This window comes from Cebus imitator, unplaced genomic scaffold, assembly GCF_001604975.1.
Source record: "Cebus imitator isolate Cc_AM_T3 unplaced genomic scaffold, Cebus_imitator-1.0 Scaffold27, whole genome shotgun sequence".
In the NCBI taxonomy this organism is placed as follows: Eukaryota; Metazoa; Chordata; class Mammalia; order Primates; family Cebidae; genus Cebus; species Cebus imitator.
In genome coordinates, this window is record NW_016107342.1 from 16,268,354 (window position 1) to 16,286,709 (window position 18,356).

Genomic DNA, 18,356 nt, shown 5'->3' on the forward strand with positions numbered 1-18,356 from the left:
TTTGCTGTGTTGTCTACTGTGTTTTGCTTATTGCCTGTTTCTCAGGCTGCATGTCGCTAGAGGACAATGTCTTAAATACTTCTATTTTCTGCCTCTCTCCATCCTTTTCTTCTCCCTCTCTCCCTTTCTTCTTTCCATTGTTTTTTCTCTTTACTGTATTCTCTACAGCAAAATTTGGGGGGCGAGGGGATCCAGAAAGGCAGTATTTTATAAATAAACACAGTAATGCCAGACTTAGGTTAGTGGGGCTCTTAGTGCATCTCTTTTACCTGGCCTGATCACTGGGGCTTGAAAGTTTGCTAGTGTTTTTTAGCTTTTAATTTGGAAGTCAACACTCCTCAGCATGTTTCTTTGTAAAAATAGTTAGTGTTACTAGGGCACATGTCTGAGTTTAGGTTCTACTGTTAAACTTTATGTAGTTTCTCAAAAGAACAGAAATGATCTAAGAAATATGAACAAATTGAAGGAAAACATTGAACTATCCCAGTAATTAAACAACTTTGTTATTTATTTTAGTCATGTGTTAAATCATGCCCTCCTCATTTAGAGAGTTTATGATAGCAGAATTGCAAAATACCAAACTACCGACTGGAGACGAGACCTCACCTTCTGGCTCTATAGATGAGTCAGCTCAGCCCAGGGAGAGGCACAAAGTATAAATGAGGTACTGCCTCTTGCAAAGCAGTTAGCCTCTCCCCTTGCAGCTGTACCTCTTCAGAAAGGGGTTCCTCTGCTTCTGCAAAACTCTTCCTATTATGTCTTTTTTGTTTCGAAAAGATTGCCTGTAAATAAGATGCAGCCCTATCTAGGGACCCAAAGTTGGGCAAGATCAACCAATAGAGATCCTTCCCATTTTTGAAATCGTATTTATGCTTTTAGGACAGAATAATTTTCTAGAACTGGGCTCTAAGCCTTGGTAAAGAGAATTTTTGTGGGGATGAGGAGCAGAATGGAAGAGATATAGTTTCAAATATGCAAATCGTGGTTTGGTTTTTGAGTCTGTTGCAAGGCTAAAGAAGAGTCTGAGATCAAGCAGAAATGGGATGGAGCTGCTGCCTCCTTGCCATGGAACCGCCAGTCAGGCTTGGCGAGGGGTTAGGAAGGATGCAGGACCCCTGCTTGCCACTCCTTCTCCCTACAGGAAATGGAGTTGTACTGGAACGACATCCTACCTGCAGCCTCAAGGACAACACACTCTCAAATTCACACTGGGGTTCCAGAATACTCTGGAATAACGTCCCTCCCCATCTGCATAATCTTGGCACACTCAGTGAAAGGAAGAGTAGGACTTTGCCCTAGTCAGATCAACCCTCCTGCCTTTGAAACCTAGGACAAAGGCTGCTGTGCTTCAGGTTGTTAAATCTTAGTGGTCCTGCACCTTGGCACTGCGGTCCTGGACCACTAAGATTTAACAACCCTCCTTCGTTTCTATTTTGGGGTGGGGGAGATAAGCAGAGGAGAAGGAAACATTTTTTTGGTCCAAAAATTACAACCCAGTCTGTGCTTTTTGTTGTGTTTTATTCTTTAAAGCCTGGAAATCAATTGCAATTCTATTCCTTTGCCTCAGCATGGTTTTCTTTTCTAAGAGCTTTGCGTTTCTAGATGTAACTAGCAGTCTCGCCTTGCGTATTTTGTTGGAGCAGCTGCCTAGTCTCATCCTTGGAGAATTGAATGTATCTCTCTGGACCTTTGGTTTCCCACCTGTTCAACAAAGGGGATTGACGCCTAAACTCTCATCTACTGTAAAACAGTGCAGGTTTGCGAGCCCCATTGCCTTTGAGTTTTCCACTTTAGTGTCCAGCACAAAGATAGTAAAAGGTTAAGGCTCTCTCCAACGGAGAGTTGTTAACATGGAGGTCGAGGCTCACTGGCATCAGGTTTGCAGCTTCGCCCGGCCTCAAAGATACCCCCCTTCCAACATTTCTGAAGTCGGAGGCTGCGGTGGGGTATCCTGTCTTTATTCTGCTTCTCCAAACCCAGGGCAGAAGGTCTGGGAGCAACTCCCTCTGTCTTCAGGACACCTAACTGTCTATACCATCCCCAAAACGGAGTAAACCGAACTTCACCTAGCTCCGTTTCTCACAGTTCTGCCGCTAGTCCCTCTAGGTCCCCATTACTGCCCAACCCCAGAAATCCTTCCAGCCCCACCAGGCACACTTTGCACCCCTTACCCGCGGCTTGGTGCTGCTGCGGAGTAGGGCGCTCTCCCAGGGCGTCCCGGGCTCCCGCCCCACCTCCCGCCCCAGCCTTTCACGTTCGCAGCCCCCACGCCCCGCCCCAGGCCTCTGCAATCGCTTTCCCCTCCTAAACTCTCTGGGCGCTCTCCCGGCGGACGCACTCCTTCTTGCAGCCATCCAGGGAGAACATTTCCTTCCCCCCATCCCCAGCCAAAGCGAGAGCCAGTCAGTGGGCAGGGCGCCTGGCACAGTGGAGCCTCTCGGACTGGCCTTCTGCTGGGCGGGGTTGGTAGGAAGCACCGGTCCTCTCTGGGATCCCGGGTGTCGGCTGGCCAGGGGTGCTCAGCTCTGCCAGGCATCCGCTCGGCAGGAGCGGGTCTGGAGAGCAGCCTCGCGCTTGAACCCATCACCCCAGCGCCCGAGCCGCCGCCTCCCTCCCGCGGGCGCCCGCAGCGCTCCCCTCGAGCCAGGCCAAGCCGAAGAGTCCCGGGTGCGGCTGGAGCCCGCCGCCGCTTGCCAGAGCTCCAGCTGTCCCGCAAGCTTTTTGCCGGCTCCCTCCAAAGAGGGGCGCGCGGGGCCCAGAGAGGCACCTCCCGTCTGCCCACCCTCCCCCTTCCCCGCCCGCCCACCCGGCGGGAGCTGCGCGGCGCGGCGCAGCGCTCGGATTCCGGGAGGGAAGCGCCGCGCTGTGTCCCTGGCGTCCTCAGTCCTGCCCCGCGAAGTGGAGATGCGCGAGAGGCAGGCGAGGGCGCGCAGCTCGTGAGAAGCCGCGCCAGCCGGCACCATGCGCCTGCGGCCGCTGCCCCTCGTGGTGGTCCCCGGCTTGCTGCAGCTGGTGAGTGTCCGGCCCGCGCGCCGCCCCACGCGCCGGGGACGCGTTTCGGCGGGAAAACCGCGCCGGAGGCTGACTCGGAGCCCAGCCTGGGCCTGCTTAGGAAGTGGGGTTGGGGGCGCGCAGGGGGCAAGGAGTTTTGGGTTGCCTTAGAGCTTGAAAGGGAAGAATTGCAGAACGGAATAGAGGGTATCTAGAGGCGACTGAGGGGCTTAGCACGGCTTGGGACCTGAGCGCTGGGGTAAAGTGACCGAAGTGGCCCGGAAGAAGGTCCGGGAGAAGGAAGAGGTTTGTTGGTGCCGCAGTTAAGGAAAGAATGGGAGGTAGATGGATAGGATGAGAAGGGGCAGAAAGACCTTCCTCCAGTTCACAGTTTGAGAGGCTTGGTGGTGTTTATTTTTCACGTGGTGTTTTGCCCCGATGCACACAGACACTTCTTCCAAAGCAGGACTTCGTGCATCCTCGTTCTCAGAGCCAGGTAGTGGCTCCTTGCTGGGGGAAAACTTAGGCAAAATACAGATTTGGGTACAGCTTGGATTTCTCTGCGTATTCCGTCTGGCGCTGGGGACTGGGATGGGGTTTTCTGCCAGCTGGGGACGCTGGATGTAACTTTTACGCCCCGCTCTGCGCCGGGCCCCCCTTCTCGGGCATCTCTAAGCTGCCTTCTCTGGGAGATCGCCCCGGCCCATCTGGGCGGCTCGGGGGCGCTAAGGAATAAGAAAGGCATTAAAATGCGGTTTGGAGTTCGCGATGTCAATCTCTTCACACTCTTCCCGCGAGGCGCCACGCTCTCCTCCTGATGCTTACATTCTGTATGCGTGGCCAGTTAATCATATTTAAGGGAAAACCAAAGCAAGACCTTCGAGAAGAAACTTTTAAAGTAAAATTATAGAGGTGGAGTGCTTTGGCTGGGTCCGCCTCTATGATGGATTTCTTCCGGTCACTTAGCACTTGCCTTGACATGGTGCTATTAAGAGGGCTTTCTCCTGACGCCACAGTTTCTTTGGTCCTCATACTTAAATCTTTAAGCAAGCACTTAGAAAATGACCGTCTCTCTCTCTGTCTCTCTCTCTGTCTCTCTCTCTCTCTCCCCCTCTCTCTAGTGTTCTCTTTCTCTCTTTTCCTATTAGAGGGAAAATCAAGTAACTTTGAAAGTTTCTCTATGTTATGTATGATATTGTTAAGGCAGAGGTACTTTGCAAGTTCTGAGGGTGGAAGGAAGGAACTCTAAAAGGTGGAGAGGCCACTGAGGTGCCCGTGGTCCATGCTTATTACGGTGGAGATTAGCTTCACCTGCACAGCGTTAACTCAGAAATTCTTCAATGGTATCAAGAAGAAAATCCAATGATATGTCCAAATGTCCTTGAATGAGCTAGCACATACTGTCTATGTACAATACTGCATATTAAAATACACTTTACATATTAGGCATTATGAATCCAAAATATATGCCAAAAAATATAATACATTAATCTTTAGTATCCCTTGCTGTAAAAATTTTTAGTCTGGATTCTAATAAAAGGTGATCTAACAAAGCAGCATTTATATGGTGCGTGTAAAGAAATGCCTGGGGAAATCAGGTATTTATGTGGGGTCTTCAGAATATCTTCATGAATCTTAGTTCATTCATTTTGCGTTTAATGATCATGAATTGTGTATCTGCTCCACAAGCACTGTGATAGGTTCTTAAAAATATTTGGGCATGTGTCAGGGAAAAGTTCTCCTCCCAGCTACTATACTGGAAATGTTAGATTTTTTTTTTTTTTTTCTGCACCACCATAGTGAATAAGGAATAGGAAATACATCTTGAAGGGATTATATGCCCTCCTTAAGAGCTAGATTCTAATATTACAGCATGGATTGATTGATTAGTTTTTAAGAATGCTTATATCAAATGCTAATCCATTTTGGGATTGTGCTTGGGTTGTAATGTTTTTCTCCTGGAGCACTTTATCATGGTCAGTGAGGTGGGGAGCTGCAGCTCAGTGATAAGCACACATTCTTTACACTGCCATCCTTTCCGACAATAAAAGGCTGTTTACATTCTCCACATTCTTAGAGCAGTTGCCAGCCTTATAACACAAGGGAGTTAGAATGTGAAAGGAAAACAGAGTGGCAGAGCAGATGTAAATTGTAACATTCCCCAATCCCACTACATACCCCACTCCAGTAGGTCTCAAAAAGGACAGATCATAATTTGCTCCTTTGGTTGGCTCATGGTTTTGTTCTACCTTTTTCAGCTGATACTGAACTTCTTTGTTAAACCTTAACAGCAAGGGGATAAAATAGTTTCTAGATGTGAAACTGGTCTTTTACTTTTCTAGGAACCGTATCTACTAAAAAAAATCTGTGCTTTGCTGACATAAGGCTTTTTTAAAAAAATTTTTTGGTGAGGGAGGAGGGAAGTTACCTTATTGTTGAAATTGGATTTTACTTTTCCATCTGCACTGCCAGCCTGAAGAACGTGCTTTTAAAAAATATTAAATATTTTAAATGAGTAATAGATTCATATGGGCATAGTGAACATTTAGTGATATAAAAATTACCTGTTTTTTTTAAAGCAGTCACAGGGAGCTGACCCCAAATAATTCACTAACTATGGTCATATGTAACATATATGATATACATATATATATAAAATACAGTCACAACAACTAGAACTATTTTACTTGTTTATATTTAAAACTTCAAAGAAAACAATAAGCGGAATTGATAAGTACTGCAGGTGGCCTAGGAAGAACGTGTGTCTGTTACCCATTCTTGCCCAATTTTCCTGCCTGTGTATAGTGTTTTTAACAGGCAGGTTGCTATAGTGAATTAATGGGATTACTAGGCATTTGCAAAATTTGAGTATCCATCTTGAACGTATTCCTTTTTTAAAATTCTTATTCAGCAACATACTGTTGTAAAGAATATTAAGAGTACGATATTTCTTTTCTGTGCTCTAATGAAGAAAAAATTAGCATTTGAAGTGAATATTATAACAAAATGAGTGTTGTTTCATCATGATACAAGGTAAAGACTTCACCAGATGTCAACTGTTTACAGATCTGCATGATGATTTGTAACTGGTAATAAGTGTGATATTTTGCCTTCAAGTAAAATGGAGATTATAAAAAGATTAAATTTTAATTTAAATGAATGATTAGCTAGTGTTTAAGAAAAAATTTTGTGCTGATTTAAATAATCAGTTTCTTACACATTTCAACTTGTTTTTCCGTGATACAATGCTGAGTTTACAAAATAAAATACCAGTTAAAAGCGATGTGAGTTGGGAAATTTTTAGAATCCTATAAAATCAGATCCTTGTGATGAACAATAGTAAAATTTTAGGTTAATCCTTATGGTGTCACATAATTTATTGAGGGTAATTTATCTTCATGAATCTACATTAAAACAAATTTTAATACTTGTTAAGTCTGATGATCCTATTTATCTCCTGTTCTGTATTTATATAAGAATTGATAACTTTTTACTATCTTCCATTCAAAAATCACAATTTTCCTTATACAGCCTTAATCAATAAACATCAAAATAGTATTTTCCAGTGCTGGATCAACAGTCCTCTGTTGGCTATATGACAATGTGGAGGGGGAAAAAAAACACACCACCATATCATTGTTGTGACTTAGAGTTGGCTGGGCACTAAAATTAGCTCCTCATTATAAGTATGATTATTTTAGACATTAAAAAAATGAAAAATTTTAAAATTAAGATTAGACAATTAAATCCTTGGTTCCAGCTACCCACCTCCCAGTAAAAGTTGTATTCCCTTGGTTTATTGTGATAATATGTTGTCTGGTCCAGTTTTAAATGCTTTCCATTTTAAATGCCTTCCATACAAAAAACTGACTCCTGGGGAAATTATTTTATTGTTTAGTTTCCGAATGGAAAAGAAAAGCTTTCTTAATCTGTGTTCTATATTTTTTCATAATTTATTGTTTTTTATTGTTTTTTTTTAAATAATTGGAATGCTAAATAAGGCAGACGGCTTTTTGAAAAATCGTTTAGAGGTTTACAATGGCAGCTTAAACTGTGTAGTTATTGCAAATCAAATGTATAAAGAAATGTTGGTCTTTATAATACATTGCCCACTTTTTACTATTAAAGAGCTAATCAATACATCTTGAATGATTTAGTCATTTAGTGATAGCAATCAAAGATGAATATAAATGTGTCACAGGTTTGTGATTTTGTCAAAGCTCTAGGCTGTCTCTTACTGTTTACATATTCTGCGGACTCTCACCTGAGGCTTTGCTGGAAAAGATTTGAAAAAAAGAATTATAGCCGAACACTCAAATGCTTACAGTGAAGGCTGTGTCAGCGTTTCTGTAAAGAATCTCATTTCTATCTTAGCCATAAGCATTATTGCCAGTTAGAAGCTGGCATTTAATAGCTTGATTTGGGAGTAAATTATTTCAAAACTGCTTTAAAAAATTGATCCAAATGATTTTGGGTACTCCCGATATGAGGTTACTCTCTAGGTATCCTTATAGTATGCAGGATGGTGATTTAACAAACTAATTTCTATATTGTTGACTTGGTGACTAAATTAACAGGCACAATCCTGTAGTTTTGACTTGTGCAATGGTTATAATTTCAGTTGGGATACGTTTAAATTATTTTAGATAAACTTTTCCCAGTTAACATGTTTAACACTATTTCATCATAAGTATTTTAAATTATGCCAAAACAGGTGCCCTTTTATATGTCTTTATTTAATAATGTAATTTTTTCATTTTGATTTGATTAATGGTATTGATGACAACTCCATTCTTTATTTCAAAATCCTGCTACACAAAAAAGGGATCTAAAGCAATTTTAAGTATAAGTTGTGGTACAGATTTTCATATTACAAAAAGAATCTTAAGATGTGATTGACTGAAAACTTCTATTTTATGTTATTTTTTAATTTATGAAAATCTTGATTAAAGCTCTCAAACAAGTGTTTGGTTCGTTATGCTGTAAGATTAGTATATAATAAGGAATTCTCTTTCCTTATAGAATTACCGTTAAAGGTGAAATTTCCATTATTTAAATCCAAATGCTGTAAGAAATATTTTTCTTTTTCCTAGTCAGATAATTCACAAAGTTCAAAAAGCTGGTTTTAAAATCGCCATTCTTGTGTGCGCTTCAGCAGCACGTATACTAAAATTGCCATTCTAGTTAATTTTTTCTTCTTAAATGGTAACAGAAGTGAGACAATCTATAAGCTTAAACTATAATAATAATAATACTGACTTAGATTTCCATACGCTTACATAATTTTAAGTTTCTTTCATGTAATTTACCACATTTTTTTCTCCCAGTAAGACTAGAAGATAGGGAAAGATATTTTAAATGTTTCCATTCATGATTTAGAAAGAACAATGAATTCTATGTCAAAAGACTTGAGGTCTATTTCTGAATAAGTTGAACATTCAACAAATATCTGTTCACTATCTGTTTTGATCCAGACTTTACACTGAGGCTACAGCAAGCAGTAAGAACATAACAGTCAACAAAATAGAACTGGTCCAAGTGCGTGTGTGTGTATGTGTATGTGTGCATGTGTGCACATGGGAGTGTGTTTGTGTCTTGGGCAGTTCGTTTAATAGTCTGAGACCTTTCATCTATAAAATGAAGTCATTAATGACAAAGTAGATAAAAACTGTTTCTAACATCTCTCCTTTTTAAATATATTATAAAGGGATTCTGAATTTTCCTTCATATGATTTACATCTTTAGTTACTGTACATGTGCATTACATATAAACATAATTGTTTTAAATATAGATTTTACAATATTTTATGCTGTTAACCACATCACATCACGAGTATTGTATACACTTAGAAGTAGATTTAAAACACCACAACACTGATTGCTATATCTGTGCTTATGGAAAAGGAAAATTTAGTAAAACTAGGCAGAGAATTGATGAGCGCTTATTCAACATATAATCAGCAAAATCAATAAAAATTTAAATTAAAACGGTGCATTCAGGGATTTCCTCCCACATACCATTTTAAATTGTAAGCTCCTAACATCTAGTCGTTGCATCAATTTAAATAAATGGAAAATTGACTCTTAGTTAAATTCTAATTACTAAGATAAACAACATTACAGATTAATACTGTTCTTCAACCAGAAAACTAGCAAGTGACTTTTGTATGCTTGAATAGCATACAGTCTCTTTAAATCAAAAATACTTTTTAACTAACTCCAATGGTTTCAGGAGTTCACATGTAAATGTCACAAAATTTTTAAAATAAAACAAACAAAAAGCTGGCATGTGAGACCTACAAAAGATGGAGAAAACCACAAATGGTCCTAACCTTGGGAGAAAATCCAAGTGAAACAGAAAGACTAACTAGTCCTGGTATTCAGTCCAACGGTAAAGACCGTACATGTCTCTACAAACGAAACTTGACTTTGAGATATTGTTAGTTTTTGGCCACATGAAGTGATTCTAAGATCATAAGAACAAAATTTACATAAATTATGTAAGTCTTTTTATGCAAGAATATGCAAGATTATGGTTTTCAAGCATAATCATATATAATGATAATTTTTAAATCTCATCAATTTAAGTTATATAGCATGTATATTTAGTCACCCAAAACAGTAATTTAAGAAATAGTATATAATATTCAAAGGGAAAGAACACATTTGTAGTATGTCTGCTCCCAAATTCTATTCCCAAATTCCATTCCTCATTTGTGTGTGTAGACAACTACTGGAAGTCGTTGGTTAGTATGAAAATCTGCATGATTTTTTCAATAGATAAGGCATACAATAAATGAATAGGGACCATAAAGTATCATTTAACGTTTTGCAGTAAAGATAACAGGAATATATATTAATAAAGTTTTGCACTTGGATAGGTCAAACAGGAGACAATTGGGATTGGCTTGAAGAATATGTCTATGGAAATGGAAAGAAAGATGAAGTTTTCAAAAGCGTGTTTTCCATAGTCTTGAATTTACCTGTTGCCTCTGTGTTGCTGACTCTCAAATTTGTTGCAGTTCCTACCCTATTGCTCAGACTCCAGGCCCATGTCTCCATAATTTACTGTTCCATTTTACTTGAATATTTTACTGTCAACTCACACTCAACCTGTGAAAAACCACACACATCTGTCCTGAACAAATGCCTTCTAATGTTCATGGATTTGGATCTTGAAGTCACCACCATCCCATTTTTAATGTTTGGAACCTTTGTACTGAGACAAGTGACATGATGTCAAGCACCAGATGGTTTGCAAAATTCTTTCATGGTTAATCTTTATATGAGCTCTGAAGAGTAAGTAGAGCCATAGTTATTGCATCCATTTTACAAGTGAAGCAACTAAAGCACCTCAGGTTTCAGAGGCAGGCTGTAGACCGCAAAAATTGCAAACTTGAATCATCCACTTTGATGATGACTGATATCTTTCTAGGTAGTCATCACTGACACCCAGAACGATGAACTTGAGGGACATTTCTAGGAAACATCCCATTCTGCTCAGTGACTACTGAGCTAGAAACCTCAACTCATTCATTTTAGGGATTTTAAAAATAAGCTTTGCCATAAAGTCAAACAAGTTGAATAGAATAAATGAATTCATGGAGCATTTCTTTAATCTGGAGTTCTATTTAGAATTTAACCTCATGGAGCCTAGTTGCCAAGGATCCCAGCTTTAAATGGTGTTTTCATGTTAAGTTGGTAGCCGAGTACTGTGGCTCCAGTTAGGATCAGCAGAGGTTTTGAGAGTTCCTCTAACTTCTCAGGATCTCACCTATACCATCCCAGATGGAAAAAATAAAAAGGAGAAAGTGTGGATTCATGGGTTGCTAAATCCTGGTTTTTCTAGTGGACAAATAGGAATAGGAGAATGAGCAGGTGGGTGTGGGAACCTGTCTAGTAGGTGCCCAGACTTGTGAAGAATTTGAGAGCATTAATATATGATTTTGCTTTACTAGTAGCACATGACTCTTGCTCTCTTTTTCTTTTAGTGAAAAGAGGTACTTTATTATAAAGGTAACACTGTAGCGATGTTGCGGGTTCTCCACCCAGATTTCTTTTGGGAAGACACTTTGCCAGAATGCACTAAGTGCCACAGGTGCCATTCACTTCCTCTGGAAAACTCTTGTCTAATGACTGACAGATGCCAGAGTGAGAAAGCTCAGCTCCCTTGCTGCCACTCTGGACAGCTCCCAGGTATAACAGGGGTGAAAGAAATACTCTGTGGTGTCCCTGCATGAGCAGGCTGAAGCTACTCTCTGCAGGACTTTGCCTGAGATCACACACTTCCAAGACTTTCTCCCATTCTCTCACCAGCTGCCCTGCTCCCTTACCAGGCTTCCCTGGAAGTGCTTCTGTTTTAAATCAATAGCCTTCAAATACTTGCTTCAGTGTGTTCTTCTGGGAAACTCAACCTAAGATTTCTGTGTAATTTTTTTAAATAATTCTCAGAAATTTTTAAAGTAGCCCTCCTAGCCCCTGCCTGCTTTCTGCCACCTCATACCTTACCCTCAGGGCATTATTAATCGTTTAATGTATGTCTTTCCAGTTATGGATATGTATGCTTTTATCATAATTATATCATCCACAGTACCATGTTCTGTAACAAGCTTTTTTAATGCAATAATATATTTGGCTACTTTGACAGAACAACATATATATATATATATATATATATATATATATTTTTTTTTTTTTTTTTTTTTTTTTTTTTTTTTTTTTTTTTTTTTTTTTTGAGACGAAGTTTCACTCATGTTACCCAGGCTGGAGTGCAATGGCGCGATCTCGGCTCACCGCAACCTCCGCCTCCTGGGTTCAGGCAATTCTCCTGCCTCAGCCTCCTGAGTAGCTGGGATTACAGGCACGCACCACCATGCCCAGCTAATTTTTTGTATTTTTAGTAGAGATAGGGTTTCACCATTTTGACCAGGATGGTCTCGATCTCTTGACCTCGTGATCCACCCGCCTCGGCCTCCCAAAGTGCTGGGATTACAGGCTTGAGCCACCGCGCCCGGCCACAACTTATATTTTTAAGGATTCATAGTATTTCATGGCATTGATATGCCATAATATATTTAATCAGTTCCTAATTAATATTTCAATTGTTTTGAATTCTTTAATATATTTGCAAGTACACCTGTAACGCAAATTCCTAGATTTGAAAATCTTGGTTCAATATTGAGAATGTACACATTGAACTTTGATAATTATAAATGTTTTCCTAAATGACTGTACTAGTATAAGATATAATACTATGTGCGTGCCTGTATCACGCTACATGAATTACGGCATTTAAAAAAAAAATTTGTCAACCTATTAAAGGAAAATACTTCATTGTTTTTAACATGTGTTGTATGCTATTTTATTTATTAGGAATGTAAACCATGTTTTCATATTTAATAGCCATTTTTATTTCTTATTTTGTGAATTGCCTTTGTAAATAATTTCCTATGTTTCAGTTTTTTACAGCCTTTAAATTTTATACTTTCTTTTTAATATTGCTCACACACAATTGTTCTTTATTACTCCTGAATATTTTGTACATTATGGGGTTGCTATGGATATCTTTTTTATGCCTGACATTTTAAAATTGGTTTTTGCCTGAATGTAAGGAAAACTATTTATTTTTGTATATTTATGTTTGTATCTGTTCTATTTCTGAACTCTATTATTAGTTGTAATATTTTTTTATTTGATTCCTCTGGATTTTATGTCTAGACAATCATATCATCTGCAAATAATCTTATATTTGACTCTTTTTATTGAACATTATGTCTCATATTAAAAATTATTCTCCTAGTGAACTGGATAGAACCTTCAAAATATTGTTGAATAAAACTGAAATTAAGCATCTCTCGTGTTTCCAACTTTAACATATACTTTACTAAGTATGAAGTTTATTATTTATTATTTATTATTTTTATTTTATATATGTGTTTTTAGTGTACTCTTTAGAAACACTGGCTATATTCTTAAATGAAATATAACTAAAGTAAAACATGCCGGATTTTAGTATAAAGATTATGCCAGGGTTAGAATTAGAAAGACTTCTATATTTTTCTCCTCACTTCTAGGAAAAGTTAAAATATTTGAGAATTGCTTTTATTTATTTATTTATTTTTGGTAGTTTGTTGGGAACCATTCTAATCCATTTAGATCTTTTTGTTTTGGGAAAAGCAGCCTTTTATAAACTTTTCCTTTATGACTACTTACCACTCAGGTTTTTTCCTCAACCAGCCTTACTGAATCCCTTTTATTAACTGTAAAATCATGCATGTTTGTGTATCCTTAAATTTGTTTCACATAAAATTATGTATACTATTACCTTAATTTTTAAAAACTTACTCCACAGTGTGAATTTGCACCTTGTTTTGCCCTCAAGTTTGTATTATATTAATTGTTTTGGAAGAATGGTAGTTAGGGGAGTGTCTTTCTTTCTAGGTCTAACACCATTAAATAAAGACTTCTGGGACAAATTTCATAGATAAGTTACTAACAGGTCCAAACTGAATGGAGCCTCAGGGTAAGGGGTGAGCATCCAAATCCCCACCAGCTTTGTGCCCACCAGGGAAGCCTCCTGGTAGCTGCCTTGGTGCCTGCTTCACACCCAAGTCCTGCTGCACTAACCTGCGTGGTGAGAATTGGGTGCACATGGGGATAAACCTCAGTTTCCTGCCCAGGTGTGGCTCTCCTTTGCCTTTGTTTGGTTACAGGCTGCTCAGCATGCTTAGCTTTTCCATCATTTTGATTTACTCTCCTTTGTGTCTTCTGGGGATTCTAATTTTATGGACTCTTTTGGCATCCTTTTCTCTTTCTAGCACCCTTATGCATTTATTCTTGTTTTTGCATTTCTAGTTCATTTCATTGGGATTTTTGGAGGGAGGCGAGTGCATGCGTTCTTTCAGCTTTCTTCATGGCAACTGGAAATCTTGTAGTCATTTTTGGCTCATCTTTCCTCATCCCCCTATAATAACCATTCAGTCACAAAATCCTATGAAATTTCCTTCCAAATCCTGCTGTAAACTCTCTCTTCCTCTCCATCCCCAGCCACTTCATCACTACCACAGCCTCCTCACTGGTGTATCTTATTCCAACATAAGCCTTCTGAATTCATCCCACATATCACAGAATCATCTTTCTTAAATTCTCCTCTGATTTACTATACCACTACACTATTAACAGTAAGATTGTGATTCTCTTTTTCTGAACACAGTGAGTCTAAATTCTTCTTCCTGGCTTTCCCCACCTTAAATCTCTCCTCCAATATTTATCACATACTATTAACTGTGGCGGGGCTTGTACCTTCAATGCTCCATGAATATTTCAGGGTGGAGGGAAAAGCATAGGTTTTGATGTCAGACTGACTTGGATTCTGGTGCTTCCTCTGGCATCTTGGATAGCTAATAAATCTACTGAATCTCAGTTTCTTTCCTTATAAAATGATGTTAGTTATAGCTATCTCAGAGAATTATGCTGACTACTTACAAAAATATAAAATACCTGGCCCACAACATAAGCTTGACAAATGTCAGTTTTCCTTTCCACCTGTATCAGCTTAGGGTCTTTGTGCACAAGCAACATAAACTGATTCTGACTAACTTAAGCAGAGAAGAAATTATGAAAATGGGGCAGCTTACAGAAAGGGTATGAACCAGGCATGTCTTGGAATCCAGGATTTGTGTGTCAGGAAATTGTCAATTCGCCAAGATAATGAATAAATGCCAACCATTTTTCCCCTGTTTCTCCAATCCTTGCTTCACTTCATTTAAGAAGTCATGTCCTGGTTGAGAAAGTCTGGTTGGCTTGGGTCATACACCTTAGCTTGAGAAGGGCGGGGCACTTTGATGAACAGTTCTTCGTATCTTAGGGAATACACACTAGATGTTCCCCTTAGAAAACCTGTGATCAGCACTCTCACTAAAGAAGGCGCTCTGTTAGAGAAAGAGATCCAGACAACCACAGAGAAGACCCAGTCCAGCTGTTCATATTAATCCACATGTTCTCTACTCATAAATAGGCACAGATAACCAGAGATCACCAGACATATAAGAGAAATCGTCAGAAAAAAAAAAGGACAGAGAAACAGAACAACTTACATTGGAAGCAAGCAATAATACAAGGAACCAATTATAATTTTTAAGCTGTCCAATCAGTATTCTCAGACAGCCAAAAAGATATTGTATCTTGAAAATAAGAACAGGTTTCTATGAAGAAAGATCAACTGGGGAACAAAAAACAATTACTAGAAATGAAATTTATAACTGACAACATAAAAAATTAAGGAGAAGGCTGAAAAGAATAGAGATAACAAAGCCCATGCTGGTGAACTATAAGGTACAGTCATGGAAATTTCCTATGGAAGAGAGCAAGAAGACCAAACTGGAAAATATGAGGGAAGTGTGAAGAGACACCAAGGATAAATCCAATGAAGAGCTCCAGAAACAGAGGATAGAGGAAATGAGAGGAAGGACATGGTTAAAGACACAGTGTTGAATAGCCTGACTTAAAAATTTTAAAAACTGGTGAAATTTCTACACTGAGATGAAAAAACTGAAAATTCTAAAAGCTTTCAGAAAAACAAGATAGATCATTTACGAAAAAAAAGTTTTATCTTATTAACAACAAAATAGTATCTTTAAAGTTCTTAGGAAAGGAGATATTTAATCAATAGCCAAATTGTCCATCAAATATGAAGGACAGAAGAGGAAAACATCAGAGAAGGTAAAATAATTAGGTGCAGCAAACCACCATGGCACATGTACACCTATGAAACAAACCTGCACATTCTGCACGTGTATCTCAGAACTCAAAATAAAAATTTAAAAAATAATATTTGGGGCATGCAAGGGTCTCAGGGGAGTTACTGCTCTCTCCATTTGGGAAAATCTTCAAAGAGGAGCTTCAAAACAAGAGAGAGACAGAGCAAAGGGATGATGAGGCACTCAGTTGCGCCCAAGCCTGAGTGTCAGCCTCTGGCCCTGGGAAAGCATGGGGTTCCATTTCCTTCCGTGGTCAGACCACACTGTGACTCTAAGGGAGTTCCACTGAAGTTTTATCAGTTTTATAAGCGCTATTTATTAGTTCGCTGTTTTTGAAATGGATTTATATTCAAAGCCTGAATGATTTAGATATTGCTTAAGAATAGTGTATAATATAATAAATATTGATGAACTGAAATAATGGAACTTTAGAGGTGAAGGGAAAACAGGAGTGAAAAGTGGTCGAGCATGCCACATTCCTTATCTTACATAGCAAGAAGTTAATAGAAGCTGTCTAATGTTAATAAATTAAGAAATAGACATAAAGTCTTAACAGTTACCAAATACTAGAATAATTAAAAATAATACAATCAACAAAAATCCTGTATGCACCTTTGTTTATTTTTTGCTTTCATTTTTTTCTATAATTTAAACAAATTAGAAAATAAATTTAAAATTACCATGTGGGAGAAGCATTTTGGCCTTAATATATGTTTTGTGTTTTGTATTTGACCTCAAAATATGCTTCATTTTCTGTAGTGCTTTTGATAAATGTTTATTGCTCCGTAAATTTCAAAATGAAGGTGTTTTTTTCAGCAGGGAGAGCCATCCAGCGGTGGTAAAGTCATGCTCCTGTAGCCATGAGTTGACTTCTGGAAGTGGGAAAGCAGAGGCCATCTGCCAGACCATGCCGTAGGGCAGGGTGTGACAACCTCAGCACTGTTGTTTTGAGCCAAATAATTTCTTGTTGTTGGAAGCCATCCTGTGCGTTGTAGGATGTTTAATAACACATCTGGCTTCTACCCAGATGCCAGTAGCAACTTCTCCCACTTGTATGATCATAAAAAGTCTTCAGACAGTGACAAATGTCCCCTGGGGAGCAAAAACAACCCCATTTGAGAAACCTGCCATAGGTGATTTCTGGCTATGTGAGAAGCTGAACAACGTGACCACTTCAGCCTCTCTCAACTAAAGACTTTGTCTTTGAACTGTTAGGAAAGGGGTCAGCATTTTGCTTAGACGTAGTTTCTTTCTTAATATTTTAGTTTTTCCAATTCAGACAAATTTCCCTTGGTTCAGTTCAATTCAACCAATATCTTTGAGGGCCAACTCTGTCAGGCACTGTGCCCAATGCGCACATCTCTGTTGGACAAATTTTCCTTTTTGAGAGTAATAAATGATAAACGTTCCCCCTGATATTTTTTGCCTGGACAAGGTTTCCTTTCATACTAGACACTGTCACACATTTCATTTTGCCTCAGGTACAGATATTACCAGTTGTTAGGGCTGGCTCTGAACGTTTTAGTAGGGACTTCTAATTCCCACATTTTAAAAGGAAGTAATGAGAGAAAAATTACTTTGTAGAAGACAGTAAATACAACTGAAATTGGCAATCATAAATATTGGTTGGTTAATAAAAATGTGAACTTGAAATTTGCATGTCATACTTGACATTCAAATTTGTTACCATTAAAATATAGTGGGATTCCTCTCTCCAGAGTTTATCACAAACCCAGAACATATTTTTGGTATGAAAACGAGTGCAGTGGTTCCGAGTGTAAAATGCGATTCATTGTTTTTGAGCTGTTAGAAAGCAGCTTACAGCTATTATATTTCACTCCCAGGAGCTAGGTCACGTTTCCTTTTTATTGAAAAATTGGAGATTTTCAAGTTTACTGAAATGTAAACTGTGAGTTACTCTATTTTTATAGATGGCATGAATCATTTTCTTCTATATTGGAATATGCTTTTAATTAAGTTTTTCCTTTAAGGCAATTCTTCGTTTTTAAAAAACGTATCTATGAAGACATCCTATGAGGGTTGCATGTTAACCTCCAGAGATAAACATGATAATAGAAAAGTAAACGGAATCCCTGATGGTGTTAAAATTTGAAATATATTTTCAGAAAATTTTATACTATGCGTAAATATTGACCTTATTTATTGTGATGAGGTCTGAGAACCACAGTGGACCACAGCTGGGCTGCTGCTCGATCCCTTTGTGTATATGGAGAATGAATCCGCACATAGGCTTTGTAGCCTTCACAGTGAATGGGTCAGGACACCCTGCACAGGCCAGCACATTCCTGCACTTGCCTTTATACATATACATATGCAGGCACACAAATAACACTCTCTTACTGAAGTTTCTCACTACACAAAAGGCTGTATTTTTCATTTGCTTGTCTTTGCCTTGAAAGTTACAGACCTCATTATGCTACAACCATTCTCTGTACACATCCCTAAATAAATCAAGCCCTTCTTTATCAATGTATTCTTAGCTTCCATTAAAGATTAATGTAGGAAATAGCCATAGAAAAACATTTTTTGCTAATACTTGTATTCATATTTTTATTCATCCACACAGTAGTTTAAGTGTCTACAGTG

General features: G+C 38.7%; 1 protein-coding gene across 1 annotated transcript in view; it reads left to right on the plus strand.

Annotated features, from left to right (window-relative positions):
- The first annotated feature begins 2,802 nt into the window (after positions 1-2,802).
- The window catches only part of NXPH2 (neurexophilin 2), a 107,236-nt gene continuing 91,682 nt past the window's right edge, over positions 2,803-18,356 (plus strand). Inside the window, exon 1 of the mRNA XM_017523239.2 lies at positions 2,803-3,012. Coding sequence (XP_017378728.1) covers positions 2,962-3,012 — 51 coding nt within the window. The 5' untranslated portion in view covers positions 2,803-2,961. The remainder of the gene's footprint in view (positions 3,013-18,356) is intronic.